At 40.8% G+C, this 17,970-nt stretch overlaps 1 protein-coding gene across 6 annotated transcripts; it reads right to left on the bottom strand.

The window, feature by feature from the left end:
• Positions 1 to 1,509: 1,509 nt before the first annotated feature.
• On the bottom strand, positions 1,510 to 17,683 carry LOC117972545 (hypoxia-inducible factor 1-alpha-like). Of its 6 annotated transcripts, none has more exons than XR_009329116.1 (4): positions 4,248 to 5,301; positions 3,319 to 3,502; positions 2,694 to 2,802; positions 1,510 to 2,044 (listed from the first exon to the last, which is right to left on the bottom strand). XR_009329116.1 is itself a non-coding variant. In XM_034921849.2 (4 exons), the coding sequence occupies exons 1-4, from the start codon at positions 17,579 to 17,581 to the stop codon at positions 2,011 to 2,013; spliced, it is 441 nt and encodes a 146-aa protein (XP_034777740.1). In that variant the 5' UTR covers positions 17,582 to 17,683; the 3' UTR covers positions 1,510 to 2,010. The 6 variants fall into 6 exon arrangements, 5 of the variants coding, with proteins under 5 accessions (XP_034777740.1, XP_058882730.1, XP_058882729.1 ...); XM_034921849.2 differs by lacking the exon at positions 2,694 to 2,802 and adding an exon at positions 17,550 to 17,683 and having other exon boundaries at positions 4,248 to 4,438; XM_059026747.1 differs by lacking the exon at positions 2,694 to 2,802 and having other exon boundaries at positions 3,319 to 3,499.
• Between the last annotated feature and the right edge of the window lie 287 nt (positions 17,684 to 17,970).

Here is a 17,970-nt window from a genome sequence, read left to right on the forward strand (position 1 = left end):
TCCATCATCAATAACCACTTCATCCAATACAGGGTCATGGTGAGCTGGAGCTTAACCCGGCAGACACGGTGCAAGGCAGGACTACACCCAGGATGGGACACCAGTCCATCACTGGCCAACTCTCACACTCACACAAACATGCACACAGAGGGCAATTTAGAGTGACCAATCAACCTGACCAGTATGTTTTTGGATGAGGGGAGGAAACTGGTGTGCCTGGTGAAAACCAACACGAACACGGGGAGAACATGCAAACTCCCCTGAAATGGGAATCAAACCTGGGACCCTGGAGCTGTGAGGCAGCAGCGCTAACCACCACACCAACATGCCACAAACTATAACCTAATATACATGATGAATCATAAGAGCAAAGATTGTAATCAAGTTCTTCATTAAAACCTCCAGTGGTTACAGAACTCGTTATTATTATTATTTCTTTCTTAGCAGACACCCTTAGCCAGGGCGACTTACAATTGTTACAAGATATCACATTGTATGTAAAAAATAATTACCCATTTATACAGTTGGGTTTTTACTGGAGCAATCTAGGTAAAGTACCTTGCTCAAGGGTACAGCAGCAGTGTCCCCCACCCAGGATTGAACCCACAACCCTCCGGTCAGGAGTCCAGAGCCCTAACCACTACTCTACACTGCTACCCTATGTGTATGTAATCAAATAAATCTTCCAATTTTGATAGGAACAGATAAAATCCACCCTTTCTACTAATTCATTTCTATACCAACAAACATCACAGATGTGTTCAATGATTATAATCTTTAATACGAGGCTGTAGTTGGATTTTTATTAGCATCACAGCTTGTTATTTAGGGTTTGGGGTTAGGGTTGGTTTGTCTTTAATTCCACTTTTCGCCACCAACTGTACCTATAGGCAACCACTTTCACTTCAATACAACTGCACCTTGCTAAAAGAGACCCATTTAATCACCACCTCTATGTGATTTTTTTAGCTGATGCTTTTATTTAAAGTGACTTGTATGTGTGCTCATTTATAGAGCTGGGTATTTACTGGAGCAATCTGTGAAGTACCTGCTTGCTCAAGGTACCTGCTTGCTCAGCAGCAGTGCCTCACCTGGGTTTGAACCCTCAACCCTCCGGTAAAGAGTCCAGAGCCCTAAACACGAATCCACATGCTGGTATATCTATGTGAACATGTCCAGAGGTGAATATACCCTACATCTAATTCACTTTGTGCATGCTGCAAACTAACAACCATCCATCCAGCCATTATCATTAACCACGTACTCCTTTACAGGGTCGCAGTGAGCCGGAGCCTAACCCGGCATACACAGGGCGCAAGGCGAGGACTACATGCAAACTCCACACAGACTGCAAATTAACAGTTATAGAATATATATATATATATATATATATATATATATATATATATATATATATATATATATATATATATATATTTGTTCTGTATTTTAATGTGGTAGCCAACTGGCAGCATGAGAGGTGACACCGAGGCATTTGGTGAGGTTGAAGTTAAGGCAGTTTTTATTATTTCCTTAAACAAAGTTCAAAGACTCAACAGAACATTTTTGAAAATAAACAAAACAAAAGAAAACCTGCCCACTAATCTCACTTCTTCAACCCTCTCTATTGTTTGCACGAGCTGTCCTCGTTGCAAGGAAAAATGTATTGCTTTAGCAAACAGAGACCAGTCCAAGTTCCATCCAGTCGCTGCTGGTAACAGTAAATCTGCTCTCGGAACAGAAAGTCTCGCCAGGTAAGTGTCACTTGTTCACTTTCTTTATAATCCACAAGGGCTATCGGGAAATGTAGTTTGTAATCCTTTTCCAGGTGAACAGGCAAGTCTTCCAAGTAGTATGTCCCTTGGTACCAAAAAGACCACACCCTGTGTGGTCCACACAGGAACAACATGTGAGGATGCTCCTTTAGCGCCCCCTCACAGTCTTTGCCATTGCCACAGCACCTTGCGCTCTTTTGGTTCCTTTGTCGCCCTCTGCCGGTGAACACCGACACTAACAGCCTGCAGATTGGCTGGATCCTGACAAACTAAAACAAACATAAGAACATAAGAAAGTTTACAAATGAGGAGGCCATTCAGCCCATCTTGCTCGTTTGGTTGTTAGTTTCTTGAAGGATCCCAGGGTGTCAGCTTCAACAACATTACTGGGGAGTTGGTTCCAGACCCTCACAATTCTCTGTGTAAAAACGTGCCTCCTATTTTCTGTTCTGAATGCCCCTTTATCCAATCTCCATTTGTGACCCCTGGTCCTTGTTTCTTTTTTCAGGTCAAAGAAGTCCCCTGGGTCAACATTGTCTATACCGTTTAGGATTTTGAATGTTTGAATCAGATCGCCGCATAGTCTTCTTTGTTCAAGACTGAATAGGTTAAATTCTTTTAGCCTGTCTGCATACGACATGCCTTTTAAACCCGGGATAATTCTGGTTGCTCTTCTTTGCACTCTTTCTACAGCAGCAATATCCTTTTTGTAACGACGTGACCAGAACTGAACACAAAATTCTAGGTGAGGTCTTACTAATGCATTGTATGACTAAAAATGTAATCTGACTACAGGAAGTGAAATTGTAACCAGATTGCAGGAAGTGAAATTGTAACCAGATTGCAGGAGCTTGTTACAGGTAAAGCATACCTATACCTCGGGAGGCAGGATATGTGAATTAGAATTGATTTGCTCACTTTCCAGGAAGCCGATTTGAGGTTGACTGTGCGACCCTGATTGGCCTTGCACATCTCCTCCTTGTCACAGGTTTGAATGAATCAAAATACACTGCCCAATGAGATCCATCTGAAACAAACACACCAGAGTACAGAAACTTACAAAAACACAACCTTTGTCTTTATCTGAGGCTGTGAATAATACAGTTTAGTTGCAATAGTGCTGAAGGAGGCACTAGAGGCCAAATGCTGGTCTTCCTCATTCAGTTTAGTTTCATTAACAGCAGCAGTGTGGAGTAGTGGTTAGGGATCTGGGTTCAAATCCCAGGTGGGGACACACTGCTGCTGTACCCTTGAGCAAGCAAGTACTTTACCTAGATTGCTCCACTAAAAACACCAAGCTGTATAAATACGTGACGGAATTTGTATGTTATAATAACTGATTGTAAATCGCTTTGGATACAAGCGTCGACCAAATAAATCACAATAATAACACTGATGAAAGTACTGGAGCCTCACACTCAGTTTAGATTCAATAACACTGATGAAGGCACTAGAGGCACTGGTAGATGTTACCTGGCTGGTGACTGCAGTACACTGTTAGATGTTACCTGGCTGGTGACTGCAGTACACTGGTAGATGTTACCTGGCTGGTGACTGCAGTACACTGGTAGATGTTGCCTGGCTGAGGCTCGTGTGTCTCGTCACTTCCTCTGAGGTGTAAATGATGACCCCGTCCTGGGACAGCAGCAGCAGGAATCCCTCGATCGACGTCTCCACAGGTGCAGTCCTCTCCACCTCATTGTCCACTTCACCGCAGCCTGCCTCTGCTGGAACACACACCAGCGGTCACTGCTGATCAATTCTGGTTACTGTCAGCCAAGTACTGCTCTGTCATGTTTTCCCAGCTTTAAATGGACTATTACACAAGTTCTGGTCTCGTCTCAAGACAACATCAGCCTATTTCCAGAAAGTCACAGTCACAAAAATGATTTTGCAAGTCTGATTCATGTAACGGAATCCCTTTATTCACAGTATATGCTTGAGGTTCAACAAGTGCATGCACAAGTTCAGTGGTGCAGAATGTATTCATCAGAGAAACGCTTGTGGCTCAAGACAAGCTCCATGCACACACTGTATGGTAGTGGTTCCAAACTCCGGTCCTGTAGCTCCCCCCGGTCAGCCCTTCTGGTTTTTGTTCCAACCGAGCTGCCCTCAGTTATTTAATTGTACCCTTAATTGAACTAATAATTTGCCTAATCAGAGCTTTTTAATGATTTTAAACAGTTTGGAGGTTAAGTTAAGTATAATATTGTAGAACAAGGAACTTGAAATCTCCAACTTTTGAATAAGCTGCTAAACAATTGAAAAAGTCGAATTAAGCAACTCGTCAGTTCAATTCAGGGTTCAATTAAGTAATTGAGAACTTGGTTGAAACAAAACCCAGCAGGGCAGGGGGGCTCCAGAACTGGAGTTGGGAAGCACTGCTCTATGGAGTGGTCTGCAGCTTGTACCTTGTGGCTTTTGATCTATGGCACGCGGCTCGTGCATCGAGCGCCCTTCAGTCCAGCTCACCTGTATGCAGCAGTTCTCGGAGGCACAGGTTGCTCAGGGTCAGCCTCACGATGGACGCCTTGTCCAGCTGCTGGGCAGCGCCAAGGGGTAGGGGGAGCTGCAGGGCCAGCTGTGTGAAGACCTCGCTCTCCTTCTCTCCCTGACTCCGGGCAGCTTCACGAGACTTCTCCCTGTGCTTCTCAGAGCACACCCTGCAGGGGACAGACAGGAGAGGCAGGGATGGGTGGGGAGGTGCAGGGAGAAGCCAGGAGGTGCAGAGAGGAGGAGAAGGAGGGAGGATCAGGTAGCGGTGGGGAGGAGAGTTAGTGAAGCGGACCATAATTACATTGGACAAGTTTGCACTGACTGTGATGCCCCTTTGTGTTGGTCTCTCCACCTTTAAACTGCGTCACCCTGTGTGATGACGTCGTCACTCCTTAACAATACACTTTTATACTGTTTGCAAGTTTGAGCGTGTGGTAGATATGCAGAGAGCTCTCAACTACTTAAACTAACCCTTAATTAAGTTGGAGATTTCAAGTTACATATTGATGTAACTTAAAAAAAAAAGATGGTGAGTAAGTAAATTCAAGAAAATGCACAGAGTCCTTTTCTTCACTCAGTTGTTAGGTTTAATGAAATATGCAGGGAGTCTGGTCCCAGGTACAGGACAAACAGAATACTCGTTCTTACAATTGTTGCATGACATTAAATACCCTTCTGTATAGATGGTCCACCTCCTCTTTCTCTAACACTTAACCAATAGAAAAGGTACAACACATTATCCTGTTACCATATATTTCATTTAGTGTGAGTGTGTGTGTGTGGTGTGTGTGTGTCTGTGTGTGTAGTCTAGTGTGACGACCTCTGAACTCAGTGCATTCTTCAGACCCCTGGTGCCCCAAAAAGGTCCATACATCTGGTTTTTGTCATCTTCCTTGTTCCTATCTCTCCGTTTTGCCTGAGACCCTTTGAGTCCAGTGGCATTATCTCTTATTCTCCCTGTGAACCTTTGGGTCCAACGGCAGTCCCTGGGAGCCTTTTAGCTCCTTTATGCTTTGTATTCCCAAAAGTCTTAGAGGCTGGCCCCTTCTGGTCCACAGCATTGTTATCTTGCTAGCTTGCAGTCAATGTTGGACAAGAAGCTTGTAGATGCAAGGTCTCTTATCAATTGTTAGCAGTATATGCAATTTGAACCAAAGTCTGCTATCTGCAATATTAGTCTCTTTTCAGAAAAGAACACCAGTATAGCTTTGCCAGTTCACATGCGTAGCAAACTGCTAATCAATTCTCGATCCATGTTTTCCAACACATATAAAATTGAAAATCTATTTGAACCTGCATTTCGTTCCGTCTGCTTCAGTCTAATTGCCGAATGCATTGTGCGTTTGTTTTCTCCTGTGATTTAAATAATTAAACTATGTAAAGGATTAATTTTCCTACCGCGCTGGAGAGTAGCAGGGAGGCAGCAGAGAACCACGATGGAAGACACAGAGTAAAGGACGTTAAAATACAAAAATAAATAAACAAACAATAAAACAAAAACAGAATGAGCAGAGCACGGCCCTAACGGATGCCGACTCCAGGTTGCACGCACGCTGCCGAGCTGCTCTTTTTAAACAGACACGCTCCGCTGAGACCCGCCCACCAGCTAACTCCATTCAGCTGATGGCGATCCCAGATGGAGCGTGCCCTCCCCCGCATCGAAGTCAGTGCGCAGGACATATGCCCCGTCACAACTAGTACATTTAAACTATTAATTAAGGTTTAAAGGGGTGACGAAAAACAAACACCAACAACTTAAATCCGTAAATATACTGCAAAACATCTATGAAACGCCTTGCCGTTTATTTACAATATTTGCCAGTTGGCATGGCAGATATGGGAGACCGGTGTCTATTTGTGAACTTAGATGATAAACACCGCGTCTCAAACATCTTCAAATACTTCAGATGAAATCACAAAAAAAGCTCCTTCCAAAAACAATAAATAAAATAAAATAAAATATGAAGCTGAATTTTGCTGACCTCCTCTTATGCGGCTGTATTTCATTACTTTTTCAAGGTAGGTTCCGCTTGCTTGCAAACTAAACACCATTGTCAATATAAAGGGAATACATTTCCTTAGAAATCTCACCGACGATCACATTTCCAGCTTTCGGGATTTCCAGAGATTAGTAAAATGCGGTGTGGGTTGTAGTGGCATTTGAAACCAGAACGGATACTCAGCAAAGCCCGTGATAAATATATTTAAGTGCACTGCCTTGAAGTTGAATTGGTGGGAACATCGCCGTACATTATATTATTATTTCTAATGTTTAAAATAGACTATTTGAGGTTAAATATATTTGGAATCACTATTCATTTTAGCCCCGTTTTTCTCCTAATTTGGAATATCCAATTGTTTTTAAGACCGTATCTCACTGCTGCAACCCCCCGTAGTGACTCTGGAGAGGCGAAGACAAGCGTGCTCATGCATCCTCTGAAACACTCGCAATCAAAGCAACCTCTTTTTTTCACCCTGCAAGTCCACAGCTATGTCACCAGACCTATCGTGTCGGAGGACTAACGGGGATCCAGTGCCAACAGCACAGCCAGCTTACAGGCAGGCAGGCAGGCGCCCGGCCTCCACAGGAATCGCTGGTGCGCAGTGGTGAGAGAGGGATTACGCAACCGACTTGAGACCTCCCTGCCTGGGTGGAACTTGGCCAAAAGTGCGCCGCCCAAGGGAAGCTCCAGATTCAAATGTAAGTTTTATGGTATCCAGGTATATGCAATGTACTGTTTGTATTGTTTTTAAAATAATAAAAAAAACATCATTCTTAAAAACTGAGAACCAGGTTGCACTTCCATGCGGGCTGCGCTGCTTCCTGAACTCCAGGACAGTGTCTGTCTGCAAGGAAGCTCTCTGATCCTGAACAATGACGCAAGGAGGGGAGGAAGCTGCGGGTGAAAGCTTTGCTCAGTTTTGCTCAGCTCTATTCTGTTCTGCACTGAAAAAAATTGTGTTGAAATTAAACACAATCGTTGTTTTTGCCCTTCAACACAAAATGTGTTAAATGAACCACTTTATTTGTGTTGGTGTTTTTAAACCACCACAGTTTTAGAGCAACACAACAACATTAAGAACAAATTTTAACATGAAAAATAAACGTGAACACGAGTCACCTTCTTTAAATAATGTGTGTGTGTGTATATATATATACACACACACACATATATATATATATATATATATATATATATATATATATATATATATATGTATATGTGTCTGTGTTTTGCTTTTTAAATATGAGCTTATATGTCTGTAGGCGGGAAACTAACCATTTCCGTTTGCAACGGTGAAAACTGCAGCTCCTGTTGTGTGTGCGTGCGCGCGAGGCGTCTCCTTCGAACAGCGAGTTTCAATTACCACCTTTTAATGTAAGGCCTTGTATGTATTGCAGCAATAATACATCGCATATCATTGTATTTTATGGCACATAAATTATTCAAAATATTTTGACTAGTTTTTGAAAATACGTGACTGGTTTCGATCTTGCCTCACGGTGAGGCCTCTTCGTTAGTCCTGAAACCTGCTTCTTATTGTTGAGTATTTAGTACAGACGTGCTCAAATTTGTTGGTACCCCTCCTCAAAAAACGAAGAATGCACAATTTTCTCTGAAATAACTTGAAACTGACAAAAGTAATTGGCATCCACCATTGTTTATTCCATATTTAATAGAAATCAGACTTTGCTTTTGATTTTTTATTCAACATAATATTGTAAATAAGAAAACAAATGAAAATGGCATGGACAAAAATGATGGGACCACTAACCTAATATTTTGTTGCACAACCCTTAGAGGCAATCACTGCAATCAAACATTTTCTGTAGCTCTCAATGAGACTTCTGCACCTGTTAACAGGTAGTTTGGCCCACTCTTCCTGAGCAAACTGCTCCAGCTGTCTCAGGTTTGATGGGTGCCTTCTCCAGACTGCAAGTTTCAGCTCTTTCCATAGATGTTCGATAGGATTCAGATCAGGACTCATAGAAGGCCACTTCGGAATAGTCCAATGTTTTGTTCTTATCCATTCTTGGGTGCTTTTAGCTGTGTGTTTTGGGTCATTATCCTGTTGGAGGACCCATGACCTGCGACTGAGACAGAGCTTTCTGACACTGGGCAGTACGTTTCGCTCCAGAATGCCTTGATAGTCTTGAGATTTCATTGTGCCCTGCACAGATTCAAGGCACCCTGTGCCAGGCGCAGCAAAGCAGCCCCAAAACATAACCGAGCCTCCTCCATGTTTCACTGTAGGTATGGTGTTCTTTTCTTTGAAAGCTTCATTTTTTCGTCTGTGAACATAGAGCTGATGTGACTTGCCAAAAAGCTCCAGTTTTGACTCATCGGTCCAAAGGACATTCTCCCAGAAGGATTGTGGCTTATCAATATGCATTTTAGCAAATTCCAGTCTGGCTTTTTTATGTTTTTCTTTCAAAATTGGAGTCCTCCTGGGTCTTCTTCCATGGAGCCCACTTTTGCTCAAAAAGCGACGGATGGTGCGATCAGAAACTGACGTACCTTCACCTTGGAGTTCAGCTTGTATCTCTTTGGCAGTTATCCTTGGTTCTTTTTCTACCATTTGCACTATCCTTCTGTTCAATCTGGGGTCGATTTTCCTCTTGTGGCCGCGCCCAGGGAGGTTGGCTACAGTTCCATGGACCTTAAACTTCTTAATAATATTTGCAACTGTTGTCACAGGAACATCAAGCTGCTTGGAGATGGTCTTGTAGCCTTTACCTTTACCATGCTTGTCTATTATTTTCTTTCTGATCTCCTCAGACAACTCTCTCCTTTGCTTTCTCTGGTCCATGTTCAGTGTGGTGCACACAATGATACCAAACAGCACAGTGACTACTTTTCTCCATTTAAATAGGCTGAATGACTGATTACAAGATTGGAGACATGTGTGATACTAATTAAAGAAACTAATTAGTTTGAAATATCACTATAATCCAATTATTTATTACCTTTTCTAAGGGGTACCAACAAATGTGTCCAGGCCATTTTAGAATATCTTTGTAGAATAAGCAATAATTCATCTCTTTTCACAGCTTCTTTGCTTTATTCTATGACATACCAAAGGCATGCAAGTATACATGATAAAATAGCTTTTAATTTCATCACTTTTCAGGAGGAATGAAGCATTATTTCAATGAGCTATAAGGGTACCAACAAATTTGAGCACGTCTGTAAATTTAAAATGAACAAGAAGATTTTTTTTAAATGCTGAAATAAAATTAATATGTTAGCATACATAGACACCCAGCCTTTGAAGCGTTGTACAAAAGGTCATCTTTTTCCACCTCAACATGATTTATGTTGAGGTGGAAAAAGATGATTTATGTATGATTTATGTATGAAGTATTAATTACTGTTTTAATTACTTTATTTTCAGGTGGTACTAATAAACCTTTCACTCCTGGGATGTCAGGTGAGCAAACCCATCATGAAACAAGGGGCGCAATTCTAAGATTGCAAAATATGGGCCACTGGCCTCTAACAAAGATGTCATTTTTGACATAATGAAGTACACATTTCAATCACGTCAGCAGAGGATTAAGGAAGAACATCCTGTGGTCAAGGCAATTCTAAGACAGTATCCCCACTTTCTGGATGTGCCTGGCCTTGTGAGCTACATTTTCTTCCCCCTCAGATTGCTAATTACAATTCTGAAACATGTTGTAAATAGCTTTAACATGTTATTTTTCTCAGTAAATACACTCCCCCATGTAAGCTGTGTATGAGGACTTGTGAAATATACATACTGTATTTTATTATCTTTTATAATAATATTGTATTATTGTTTTTCCCCCTTCCCATTATGCCACCCAACTAAAAAAAAAAAAAGTCTTGTCATTTTTTCGGAAGCAGTATGTGAAGCTGATGTTGACTGCTTGGTGGCCCTCTTACCAGTGATGGGGAAACACAGAACCAATGCTTTTGCAGCAAAATCCTACCTCATGGAAGAGACTCCAGTAAGTATGTGGGATCTAAACATGTTTACATTGCAGTCTTTGTTTTAAATTTATAAATCATGAAAGAGTGACGTACTGTTGTCAAATGTTCATGGCCCCTCTCCTACATTGAGTGCAGACTCAGAATACCTATTGCCTAATGTATTGCAGTTAATGTTTGCCTTTTTTCTGTAACAGTCATTACATTTGGTTTGTAAAACATGGACTCATATGTTTTAAAGGGTAAGTAAAGATGTGTTTTTTATTGTGTTACATGTTCCTCTGTGTTGCTACCAGGTGCAAAGATTAATTTTTTTTTTGACCACTTTTTTTTGCTATTTTAAATTGCATTCCACTTTTGTTCTGTCTCCAGGATGGCTTTGAATCTCCTTGCGCAGAAATACATTTCCCATCATCTTCCAGCTTATGAGCAGGAGGATGACCGCAAATGTAGTTCTGAGCAGGGAGATGAGAAGCCATGTGATTAAAACAATACACACACCTTACTTAAAAAGGGTTGTGCAACGTATGAGAACATGTAGCATACAAAAATACCTTTAGTTACCCTTTAAACTTACATATATTATTTTTATGTTTTAGTTGGGAACCTCTATTGAAGACTTCTTGAAGCTGAGTGACCAGAAAAACCATCAACTTGCCAGAACTCAACCCTATCATCTGAGTATTGGAGATTGTGCTACTGAGAAATCCTTTTATATTATATCAGATGGACATGCAGTAATTGTTGAACCCAAGAAGATAAGCTCTGCCATTGTACAGTTGTTCCAGTTTTATTGCGTGACAAATGTGCGCTATCCTCCCAAGCTCAGTAAATTCTTCAGCTTTCTAGAAGTGTTTGTCTTTGGCATAAACACTGTATTAACTGCTGCGAGCAATTCCTTATTGGGCAACACCCTTAAAGGTACAGAGATGTTCCAGAAAATGTGTCCCACACAAGCAGAACATTGCTGCAACTGTTAAAGGGTAACTGAAGGCGTTTTGTTTGATTCTTTTTATTGTTACATGTTCCTGTGTATTGCTATATGAACTGGTTAAGTAAGTTGTGTGTATTGTTATATATATTTATTTATTTTGACATTTTGACCACTTTTTTAAACGGATAAATTGCCCTCCACTCAAGATGCCTTCTCATGCACCTGCTCAAAATGACATTTCCCATCATCCTCCTGCTAACATGTGACTACAATGGATTTACCACTGAGTGGGAGGGTGATGGGAAATGTAGTTTTGAGCAGGTGCATGAGAAGGCATCTTGGAGCTATCTTGTCATGCTGGGCACGTGCGTCTGCTAATAAATAAATAATAATCTTGGAGGCAGTGCAAAAAAAAAAAAAAAAACGTCCTTTAACACCAGCAGCATTTTTTTTTAGCCTGACCTCACATAACTGCTGTCATCTTTTGTTTACTTCCCAGCTGAGGAAAAAGTTGCTCAGCAGATTATAAAAATACTGCTATGAATTAATGTAATGATTAATATCTGTTAAATATGGACTATTGTCTTGTAATTTGGACCATTTACCTTGTATTTTGGACCAGTCATACATAAAATAATTTATAGCTTATCGTTCAGAATACTAGCATGAAAAAAATAGTTTTTTTTTTTATCCTTTTTTGGTAAAAAAAAATGTATTAATGTAAATGAACTTAATAAAATCAGATGTACTTTCTTTTAATTTGTGTCGCATCCATTATTGTTTAATCCCTGAACAATCATAGTGTGTATTTAATTTAGTGCAACAATTTGCCTTTCTTTTGACAGCCCCACAAAACAACAAAATTAACACAACGTTGTATGGGATTTTTAAATACTAATTTGTGTTGTATTTAAGTCTGCACACTAATATGTGTTTTATATAACACAATATTGCGTTATACCCACAGAAAATATTGAACACCACATTTGTGTGAAGTGCAACACAAAATTGTGTAATTCAATCAGCGCACAATAATTGTGTTGATCTTAACACGAACTTGTGTTGTCCCTGTTTGAACACCAGGTTTGTGTTATTTCTAACACTAGTTGTGTTGTTTTCAACACATTTTTTTTTCAGTGTGTTCGGTTCTGCTCTGGAAGTAAACTTTTCTCAGCTTTGAAAGCGTCAGGTTCCCAGTGTTTAGCACTGCATAGTACTCTTAAGATGTGACAATTAAGTAAAGATAAGTGGCTCGTTTCCTTGTTATAGCTGAGTGACGCACTGCCCCCCTCACCCCCTGCGCACCACGTGAGAAGGAGGGGCCGCGCCAATCTGACTCTCAATGCCCACTCTGAGGGAAACACGGTGTTCTCAGACTTGCTTGCTTGTTGTTTCTGCTTATTTATGCAATAGAAGCCTACAAAAATACAGTCTTGGCAAGGTGTGCGTGCGCGCGCACGTGTGTGTGTGTGTGTGTGTGTGTGTGTGAGTCCACACAATCACCAACAAATCTACCATGTTTCCCCTTAACCTTCCTGTACCCTTGTACTTTACCTAGGTTGCTCCAGTAAAAACCTAACCGTATAAATGGATAATTGCATGTAAAAATAATGTGACAGCTGTAAGTATAATAATAACAAACACGTATATCTGCTCCTGGTACTGTATTTTTTCCAGGTTAAACGATTGTCTGTGTTCCACAGACACAAACCCAACCCACATACCCAACCATGTCAAATATACTCCTAGTATATCATTAGGTACCAACAAAATACAATTATGAAAATGCTACTTCCAGTACCAAAATGATGACTGCATGTGAACTGTATTACATAAAAAGTTAATTTATTCTGATTCCAAACGCGTTACTTTCTCAATGCAAGATGTAGGCATACACAGTGCTGTATAAAATCCCATATACTGTATAATAATATTTCCATTATGACGTTGTACTGCCGAAACGGCCAAGAGACAGCTGTGCTCTTTTAACACACTGAATTATTTCAGCTTTAAAAACTTTTTGTCATGGAAAAAGACCACAGAGCTGGAAGGGATCGGTAAATATAAAAGAAAGTATGGAATTCAACTTAGGGACAAGTTCAAGTAAGAGCAGATATTTTGATCCATTTATGTATGAGCAGGATCAGATATAGGCGTGCTAGAAGTGCAGTAGAGGAGTGAATAGAGGAACAGCAACTATACAAAATGCTGCAAATAGTATATACAGATTTAGTAAATCCAAATCGAATTGAGAGCAATAGCAGAACAGTGCAGCAAAGTGTAGAGCAGATAAGTGCAAAAGACAAGCTGCAGAAAATACAGATCCAGCTGGGAGCCATTTAGAAGAGCTTCTCTCAATGACTTCATCAAATGATTAAAAACGCCTTGAGATGCGTGCATTTAGGCACTTCAGAAAATAAATATTATTAACTAATAATTTGCTTAATTGGAACTTTTACAATTATTATGCGCTCTTAAAGAAAAGAGCTGGAGATTTCAAGTTACCTTGTTTTAAAGGTTTTATAATAGCCTTGAAATCTCCAGCTTTTTGTACAAGCTAAAAAATAATTTAAAAGCTTTGATAAGGTTCATTATTTTTTCAATTACAGGTTTAAGTTATTGACAGCAGCTCTTTCAGAACAAAAAGCAGAGAGAACTGATGCTCTATAGGACAGCGGTTCAAAGGTCCTGTCCCGGAGCCCCCGCCTGCCTGCCCTGCTGGTTTTTGTTCCAAACGAGCTGCTCTCAATTACTTCATTGAACCCTGAATTTAACTAATAATTTGCTTAATTGAAGCTTTAATTATTTGAAACAGTTGGAGATTTATAAGCAGTGGCGGCTGGTGGGTCTTTTGTAAGGTGGGGCAGAAACCTGATAACTCCCCCAAATTTTATATATATATATATATTACATTAAAACTATTTACATTGTTTCCATTTAACTTATCAACATTCACATTACATTAAAAAGTGAGTGAGAGTGAGTGAGTGAGAGTGATGGTGTGTGTAAATTCATTATTTTGCTCAGCTGACACAGAATCACACATGTGAGGATCAGAAACAGTCAGGCATTTACCTATAAAGAAACTTTGCACGTCTCTCTTTCTGGGAGGCAGACCTCTCAATGACCTTTTTTTATTGAACTCTGGGATGTCCTCAGTGAGTTTCTTCTTTCTGGAGAGCATTGCAAGCCTTGGTTTTGCGAGCCTTCACTCTCATCATGGCCACATAAAGCTAGCTCAAAGGCAAATATGCAAGTTCCTGTCTACCTCTTCGTTGTGTTTTTGAATTCTGTTTCTGTAGCCCTCATCCAGTTGGGTAGCTTTGTAACTTTGCCCAACATCGCTAGCTTTACCACATTTTGCATATGGGTTTTACCGTGTTCGTACTTTTTCGTCTTTTCCGAGATGTGCTTCATGTCGCTCACCCCTCGGTCAGTTGTCCGAAACAGCAGACATGGAAAGCAGAACACTGTGTTGCGTGTTGCACACCCACACAGCCAGGGCTTTTTCTCGTACCATGTTCTGGAGAATGCCCGGTTGTACAGTTTCCCCCTGTCGCTGATTTACTGTACTATTTGGCTGATCCAGGCCCAACTCACTGATCTGTGAGTTGCTGTAGACAGAGCACGACGTTCATTGGCCTTTCTTGTTCTGTCAACGTTCACTTTCTAACAAAAATTGTTGCGAGCTACAGACTTCTTCTTCTCTTTCTCCTTGTTTAATGTTCTTATTCTAAGGCTGCTATTTGGCTACAACATTAATCGTCTTGATAAATATAGCAATATTTTATAAACAGCCATCTAGTGTGTCTGGGTGGTAACTGCATAGACTCCCCATTGGGCCTTAAATTCACCGTCCAAATGGGATTAATAGGAGCAGTGAAAAGCTAGGCTGCAATTTCGGCCAAAATCATAAGAGCGCATGCTCATGAATGGTCATCCTCCGGGCACGACCCCCCGGAACAAGGAGAAGAGGCATATGATCAGCACAACAAGCGATTTGGCATTAATACTTTTTTCCCATAAAATGCACATTTGCTGTGGATAATAACAACTAAGAACATGAGTAAATGTCAGAATTAAGCACTTAAATGTTCACAGTTGTTTTTATGATTTTTTTTTTTTTTTTCTTGTGTTCTGCTATGGTGGGGCGGTGCCCTAGCGCCCCTGTTTATAAGTTAAACAATTAAAAAAAGTCTAATTAAGCGACTCGTTAGTTCAATTGAGGGTTTAATGAAGTAATTGAGAGTAACGGTTGGAACAAAAACCAGAAGACACAGGGAGTCCCCAGGAGGAAGACTGAAGACCAATGCTTTACCTGCACTGTCCCTCCTGTGCTTCACAATGCCTCTCTGTGCTTCTTCACAATGCTTCCCTGTGCTTTACCTGCACTGTCCCTCTCTGTGCTTCTTCACAATGCTTCTCTGTGCTTTACTTGCACTGTCCCTCTATGTGCTTCTTCACAATGCTTCCCTGTGCTTTAACTGCACTGTCCCTCTCTGTGCTTCTTCACAATGCTTCCCTGTGCTTTAACTGCACTGTCCCTCTCTCTGTGCTTCTTCACAATGCTTCCCTGTGCTTTACCTGCACTGTCCCTCTCTGTGCTTCTTCACAACGCTTCTCTGTGCTTTACCTGCACTGTCCCTCTCTCTGTGCTTCACAATGCTTCCCTGTGCTTTACCTGCACTGTCCCTCTCTCTGTGCTTCTTCACAATGCTTCCCTGTGCTTTACCTGCACTGTACCTCTCTCTGTGCTTCTTCACAATGCTTCCCTGTGCTTTACTTGCACTGTCCCTCTCTCCGTGCTTCACAATGCTTCCCTGTGCTTTACCTGCACTGTCCCTCTCTCTGTGCTTCTTCACAATGCTTCCCTGTGCTTTACTTGCACTGTCCCTCTCTCTGTGCTTCACAATGCTTCCCTGTGCTTTACCTGCACTGCCCCTCTCTGTGCTTCTTCACAATGCTTCTCTGTGCTTTACTTGCACTGTCCCTCTCTCTGTGCTTCACAATGTTTCCCAGTGCTTTACCTGCACTGCCCCTCTCTGTGCTTCTTCACAATGCTTCTCTGTGCTTTACCTGCACTGTCCCTCTCTCTGTGCTTCACAATGCTTCCCTGTGCTTTACCTGCACTGCCCCTCTCTGTGCTTCTTCACAATGCTTCTCTGTGCTTTACTTGCACTGTCCCTCTCTCTGTGCTTCACAATGCTTCCCTGTGCTTTACCTGCACTGCCCCTCTCTGTGCTTCTTCACAATGCTTCTCTGTGCTTTACTTGCACTGTCCCTCTCTCTGTGCTTCACAATGTTTCCCAGTGCTTTACCTGCACTGCCCCTCTCTGTGCTTCTTCACAATGCTTCTCTGTGCTTTACCTGCACTGTCCCTCTCTCTTTGCTTCTTCACAATGCTTCCCTGTGCTTTACCTGCACTGTCCCTCTCTCTGTGCTTCTTCACAATGCTTCCCTGTGCTTTACCTGCACTGTCCCTCTCTCTGTGCTTCTTCACAATGCTTCCCTGTGCTTTACCTGCACTGTCCCTCTCTCTGTGCTTCTTCACAACGCTTCCCTGTGCTTTACCTGCACTGTTCCTCTCTGTGATTCACAATGCTTCTCTATGCTTTACCGTCTCTCCCTGTGATTTTTTTTTTTTTTTTAGTTCACGTTGCTGGGGTTTCAGAAGTAAAATCTCCAACATATTTATTTTCTTTCTTTATGTCAAAATGACTTTAAATCTAATCGTTTGCCGCTGATTTCATAAAAGTTCTTTCATTATTTCTAAATAAGAAAGACAGGCCTATTGATGGATTCGGAATATCGTATTCATAGATAGCGTCTATTTCTCACGAAATATAAAACATATTACACACAAAATAAATGTGTAAGACAACCTCGGGTTATTTAATATCTTGATATCATATTTATTTTAAACGTGTATGAAAGCACAACATGTTCTAAATTAAATTGATGTCGATGTAATTTTTAAAATATAGGGTAACAGACGTTGTAGAAATGTATTTTTTTAAAGCTACAATTAACAATGAATGCTTTGACGAATAAACTTTTTTTTTTTAATGAAAACAAAAATAAAATATATATTCCAAGCTATTAAAAGTATTAAAGATATCCAAGACTATGCTCCGAACTGAATTATTTCCCATTTGAATCCCGGAACGTATTTTATTTACTGTATCTGCTCTTGAACTTTCCACTGAATTGAAATTACGTATTGTATTTTGTGTTTGTTGTTCGTTAATGTCAGACTTTGTTGTTTAGGTTACTGCATAAGGTACTTGATCTTAAGTGTACTGTGATGTATTTATTTTTTAATATGATATTTATCTGCAAATAATTCTTACAGCATTCTGTACTTTAATAATAATAAACGCCACTTACCGTTTCGTGGGGTTTCTTTCGCTCATTTCCATAAAAAAAGAAAATAAATATTATTTATTTATTACAATTTGTAAAAGACGGCGATTAGTTTCGAGCTGCGCTATTGAGCTCGTGCAGCGCGCCTTCTTCAGGACTCCCAGGTGAGCGCGGCTCGAGCACGGCAAGCTTGGCTGACCGCGAGATCCTGTCCTGTCACGCGCGCATGTAGACAAAAGCCGAACAGGACTCCGCTGGGTCCTAGTGCCCGCCCTTCAACACCTAACACCTTATTTTAAGTCTGTTGTAATGTCGGAAGGATCATTTTGTGCACAAATGAAAAACAAATACGTAGTCGACAAGAACGGTACATCGCCATATAGATAGATAAATAGATACATGAATAAACTGAACATTAAAATAAACATTAACAAAAACAACCAAA

This window comes from Acipenser ruthenus, chromosome 7 (assembly GCF_902713425.1).
Source record: "Acipenser ruthenus chromosome 7, fAciRut3.2 maternal haplotype, whole genome shotgun sequence".
Classification (NCBI taxonomy): Eukaryota; Metazoa; Chordata; class Actinopteri; order Acipenseriformes; family Acipenseridae; genus Acipenser; species Acipenser ruthenus.